The following is a 6,000-nucleotide window of genomic DNA, read 5'->3' as shown; positions in this document are numbered from 1 at the left end:
TAACTGGAAAAAAAGGCATTTTTCAGTGTTAACAATATGGCCGGTCTGTGCGTTACCAACTCACCTTTCTATTTCCAATGAGAGAGACAAACGGATGGAGAGAACGAGAGAGAGAGAGAAAGAGAGAGAGAGAGACAGGAATAAAGCTTCTGGAAGAGAAACAGATCTTAACGATTCAGGAGCAGGCTCTTATCGTTCACTTCCAAGAGCCTGCGTCGTTGGCGAACGAGAGGGCTCAATAAGCAGGCTCTTGGAAGTGAGTGATAAGAGCCTGCTTATTGAGCCCTCTCGTTCGCCAACGACGCATCAATACAGTAATCCCTCGTTTATCGCAGTTAATGGGGACCGAGACCACCCGCCAAAACTGAAAATCCGTGAAGTAGCGGCGCCCCTTCAAAAATGCTTAAAAAAACGTATACAGGTATACAGTATACCCCCCTGTATACAGTACACCATATAGAATACGGGTAGAGAGAGAGAGAGTGAAATTCATGTTATAACAAAAAAAAACCTGTAAAATATGTTGTATGTACACGGAATAGGACTGCGGCGAAACCACTACGAAGCATTCAGTATATTTGTATTAACCGCTCTCAACCACATGCAGCCGTCGCAGTTTTTTTGGCTTGTTAACACTAACCGGTTACATATTGAAAATAAAAACAGTGAAAATGTGATATTTGATGAGTGTTTGTGAAGCGTTTTGGGAAACGACAGTTCAAAAAATGGTCCGTGTTCATTTGAATGAAAGTGAAAGAGCTGCCTTCTGACAATAACAACATACTTTAGCTCGCAGCATCGAACGGCTTTTACAACAAATACACAAAACCGCACCCAATTAGCTGTGTTTAGGTAGTACAAACAACCGCTTGCTTTTGGTATAGTAAAGTCAAACGAGAGATGAAATGTGACAGAAGAGAATATACTTAAGTCGCGTCGCCGAGTTCCTCCATGATAAACCGAGCGCCACATAAGAAGGGGGTGAGGTGGGAGGAGTTGAAGGAGGGGGGGGTGAGCGAAGCGGCAATGACTAAGCATTGTGTCAGGGCCTCCCCCTCCCCTTCACAATAACAGTGTCCACACTGTGTCCTCAGTTGACATAAGCTCGCGCTCAATGGCGTCAAGTCAATAAATGCTTTTATTGAGAAGGTAAGGTAGATTTCTTAGACCCGCAAAAGTGGAACCGCGAACTAGCGAGGTTCCACTGTATTAGCCATCGGCTGAATAACACAAATCTTAATCCAATTCTTCTATCGGCTTGCTAATTAGTAGCCTGATAATTAAGCTAGAAAATCATTAGCCTGTATTAGCCTTCCTTGGCCATGATCTCGCCAGTTGAGAAAAGGAAATGCTTTATCAAAGGGGATCCAACACATGCTTTTATTTTGAAGTCACAAGTCTCCGTCCGACCGAAAACAAGTTTGCCATCGGCCGTTAGCCGCTCTTAGCGCACCGATCCGAGCGCCGATAAAGTCTTTCTCGCGTCCGGGTTCGTGCAGGAAGGCAGAATTCCGAGTTCCTTCAGTGTCGTAGGTCGGATGCGGCGGGTCGGACGTCGCGGGACGGACGGTCACTGTCGCTCGTCCTGGGCCGTTTTGCGCAGCCAATGGTAGAAACGCGTCCGGTGGAGGCGGTGCCATCGGACGTTGCCCGCAACGATCTCCAGCGCTCGCGCTAAGGCGGGCCCCGTCCCTAGGCCGCTCGCTCCCATGAAATCCTTCAACTGTAAACAAACGCACACGCGATGAAAGAGCGGAAGACGAGGGCCGCCACTCGACACGACGGTACCTGGTCGAGCTCCTCTTGCGTGTTGAGGAAGTTGGTAACGCCGCTGATCAGTTTGGAGTTGATGAAAAGAGCCTCGCCGTACCTGAGGGCGCGCAACATGAGGCTCTGATTTGCGCTAACGCTAACTCACGCTAATCACCGGTTGATCTAATTCACTCATTCTTTGGCACCGACCTGGCGTCCAGGACGTCCCACTTGTCCCTGAAGAAGCGCCAGGCCAGGTGTCGTCCTCGCGGGTTGCGCCCCACGTCCACGATCACGTCGATAGCGTCCTGTTCCGCCACCAGCTCCGACGTTAGCGACAGGTTCAATAACCTACAAACACCGCGTACTTCCTGTTTGTGTCACGGTAGCCATGGCGCCCAATCGGTCCCCGCCGTGCGAGGGCGAGGGTCTCGGAACAAACGACGGGTACAAAAAAAAGACCTGTCCAGCAGGAAGGCGTTATCGGAGCAGGTGAGCGCCTCCAAGAGGATCTTCTTCTCGGAGACGGCCTCGGACGAGTGGAACTTCATCCAGATGAATTCCCAAACGTCTTGGTCCATCAGACTCACGCCCGTGCAGTACACCACGTCGCGGATGTTGGGAGGAATCCTGAACACAAAAAATGGGGTTCCCCTCCGTTATTCGCTGCCATATTGACTCACATCTTTAGTCTTTAGTTGTCTGTCCCTGTGTGCCCTGCGATTGGCTGGCAACCAGTTGAGGGTGTCCCCTGCCCACTGCCCGGAGATAGCTGGGATGTGCTCCAGTACCCCCGTGACCCTACTGAGGATAAGCGGTGCAGATAATTAGATGAGATCTTTAGTCTTACTTATTTTTAAGTATGCAGGATCGATCCTCTTGAAATCAGTGACTCGGATTGCGGTACAAGGCCACTAAAATTCTATTCATGGTCCTTTGTATCCGGATTACCTTCATGATTATATTCCTAAGTCAATTCCAGTTATGGTTATTTACAGGGTTGGGTAGGGTTACTTTAACTGGATTACTTTCAATGACTTTTGGATGACTCCAATACCGAATATGCAAATAAAAGACAAAAGAAACTGAATAGGAATAAAATGATGACTCACAACACGTGGTAAGCTTTCTCTCCTGGCTTTGATCTCTTCGATCTCCGGCAAAACGAACATCAAATGCGACAGAAACAAAATGAAAATCAATCCAAACAGCTTGCCGACATCATTTTTGCTGTTCTGGTTAAGAGGGCACAGCAGCGCCTGTACTTCCTGCGGAGGATGAGGAGAGCCCACCTGCCCCCACCCTCCCTCATCACATTCTACAGGGGCACCATAGAGAGTATCCTGACCAGCTGTATCTCTGTGTGGTGTGGAGGCTGCAGCGCTACCGACTGGGGTAGTGTGAGGAGGGTAACGAGGACAGCGGAGAAAATAATCGGGACTACACTTCCCTCCATTCAGGACATTGGCCAGAAGCGCTGCTTATCCCATGCTAAGAACATTACCGGGGACCCCTCTCACCCCCATCATGGACTATTCACTCTGCTAGCCTCTGGGAAGAGGTACTGCAGTGTGCGGTGCAGGACCACCGGGCTCCGCAATAGTCTAGTCCCCCTGGCCATTAGACTGTTAAATGGTCAATCTAACATATAGTTAACTTAAATCTAAACGGCTGCTAATTTGACTTTTGCACTAGTGGCAGTTTTTTTATAGCTTGCCACTCCTTGCACATTTGATCTCTGCACTATTGTTACTTACAGTGTTATTACTTACAGTGTTATTGTTTACAATATAATGGTACTGTGTACCTGACTTGTTAACCTGACTGCCCATCTTGCACATCTGGTTAGCGTCTCTTCTTGCACTATCGGCACTATGGTAAATAACACAATACAGCTTTATTTATATCTGTACACTGAAGGACACTGAGGGAAACTGTGGGAGTCAGATCCATCGACATTTCGTTCTGTATACACGTGTACTAGAATGACAATAAAGTAGATCTGAATCTGAATCTGAATCTGAATGAAACTTTTATTTCGAACATTAAAATAAAAAACAAAGAAAAACAATAACTCAACAACCAAATAATGTGACAAAATATGTTCGAAAAGAGGTAGTAAGAAGCATATGCTAATTTTCCCTTCCCCTTCATCTTCCCTATTAAATACACCAATGATAATAACAACAATAGTAATAATATTAATGATAACAGTTATGATAAAACAACAATAACAACAAAGTTAACCATAGTTGTAAACGCACTATACCCAATCTCTCATATCAATCATACCCCATTTTCTTCCTCTCTGGATTTCGCCAGTAATGTTTTTTGGGATTTAAATTTGGAGAAGTGAATCGTTGGACATTGTTTGATCTCGTCTTGTAAATTATTCCAAAGTTTGACTCCGCACACAGACACACACATGCTTTTCCTGGTGGTTCTCACCTTTGGGATTTTGAATTGACTAAGTTATAATTTCGGGCAGCACGGCAGCGCAGTGGTTAGCGCTTGTGCGGCACAGTTCATGTCATGGGAACCTGTCGTGGGTTCAAATCCAGCTCCAGACTTCCTGTGCGGAGTTTGTATGTTCTCCCCGTGCTTGCGTGGGTTTCCTCCGGGCACTCCGGTTTCCTCCCACGTTCCAAAAACATGCATTTCAGGTGAATTGGCCGGTCCAAATTGTCCCTAGGTGTGAATGAGCGAATGAGTTGTCTGTCCCCGTGTGCCCTGCGATTGGCTGGCAACCAGTTCAGGGTGTCCCCTGCCCACTGCCTGGAGATGGCTGGGATGGGCTCCAGCCACCCGCGACCCTAATGAGGATTAGCGGTACGGCTAATGAGATGAGATGAGATGAGAAGTTATAATTTCCCTCTTTCCGAATGAATAATTTATGGATGTTTTCTGGGACTATGTTTTTGTTGACCTTAAATAGCAGCTGTGTAGTGAAACATTTTACTAAATCATCCAATTTGAATCATTTGGACTGCAGGAATAAAATATGAGTATGATCTCGATATCCTCCCCTGTTTAGGGTCCTAATTGCATGTTTTTGGAGGATAAAAAGGGGCTGTAGTCAACTTTTGGAATGATTGCCCCAGACTTCTGCACAATATGTTAAGTATGGCAGAACTAGAGAACAATATTATAAATACAATGCATTATAGCACGGTGGCGCAGTGGTTAGCGCGTGTGCAGCACAGTTTCGAGGACATGGGTTCAAATCCAGCTACCAGCCTTCCTGTGTGGAGTTTGCATGTTCTCCTCGTGCTTGTGTGGGTTTCCTCCGGGCACTCCTGTTTTCTCCCACATTCCAAAAAACATGCATTTCAGGTGAATTAGCCGGTCCAATTTGTCCCTGGGTGTCAATCAGCGAGCGAATTGTCTGTCCCTGTGTGCCCTGCGATTGGCTGAAAACCAGATGAGCGTGTCCCCTGCCCACTGCCCGATGATTGCCGGGATGGGCTCCAGCACCCCGCGGTGCAGATAATGGACAATGGATCATAGTTTAAATTGAATTTGGCTTCATCAATTAATAAAATGCTTTTAGATACTTTAGTTTGTATGTGTCTGATGTGTGTTTTCCAGCTTCATTTCTTGTCTATTATCACCCCTAAAAACGCAATTTCTGATACAGAATCTATTGCTGCACCATCCATTTTTACTTCTAAATCTTGATTTGCCTTGCAATTTTTCATCACATTGGTAGTAATGGCTAACTTAAAGCTATGGACTATAAGAGGGGAGACATTTGGCCAATGTCATGTGTGAAGTCATTGGTCGAAAGAAAAGAACAATATCCTGAGCTGGACCAATACATTTCTCTTCTAGTTTGTAAGTCCCTCTTTCAGATATTTCGAATATTTGCCATTTCCGGAGTGAAGGATACCGGGCTAAAATGGCAGCCAATGCGTCCATGCAGGGTGCTTCTTATTTTCAAACTTGGCAAGTCAAGTCATGTTTTTTTGTTTGGCCCTTAATCACAAAGAGTCTCAAGGGGCTGCACGGACCACAGACTGTTATGACACCATCCCTGATCTAAAACCTACATGAGGGCAAGGAAAAACACAAAAACCTCAGGATGAGTCAATTCAAGTCAAGTTTATTTGTTTGGCCCTTAATCACAAAGAGTCTCAAAGGGCTGCACAGATCAAAGACTATTGCAAACCACTGACTGTTAAGACACCATCCCCTGATCTAAATCCTACATGAGGGCAAATAATACACAGAATATCAACATAAAATATA

The 6,000-nt window shown here is 45.9% G+C and overlaps 1 protein-coding gene across 2 annotated transcripts in view; it reads right to left on the bottom strand.

The window, feature by feature from the left end:
* Nucleotides 1-1,120: 1,120 nt before the first annotated feature.
* Nucleotides 1,121-6,000, bottom strand: part of LOC148356155 (thyrotropin-releasing hormone-degrading ectoenzyme-like) — a 69,042-nt gene continuing 64,162 nt past the window's right edge. For both annotated transcript variants that reach the window (XM_088348024.1, XM_088348026.1), the window contains 4 exons: nucleotides 2,215-2,382; nucleotides 1,963-2,103; nucleotides 1,789-1,870; nucleotides 1,121-1,723 (listed from right to left, as the gene is read on the bottom strand). In XM_088348024.1, coding sequence (XP_088204150.1) covers nucleotides 1,571-1,723; nucleotides 1,789-1,870; nucleotides 1,963-2,103; nucleotides 2,215-2,382 — 544 coding nt within the window. In that variant the 3' untranslated portion in view covers nucleotides 1,121-1,570. The remainder of the gene's footprint in view (nucleotides 1,724-1,788; nucleotides 1,871-1,962; nucleotides 2,104-2,214; nucleotides 2,383-6,000) is intronic.

Source organism: Urocampus carinirostris, chromosome 11 (genome assembly GCF_059441175.1).
Source record: "Urocampus carinirostris isolate Australia breed hairy pipefish chromosome 11, RoL_Ucar_1.0, whole genome shotgun sequence".
Taxonomy (NCBI): domain Eukaryota; kingdom Metazoa; phylum Chordata; class Actinopteri; order Syngnathiformes; family Syngnathidae; genus Urocampus; species Urocampus carinirostris.
The sequence above is the reverse complement of the archived record's forward strand: the minus strand, read 5'-3'. Positions and strand labels throughout refer to the sequence as shown.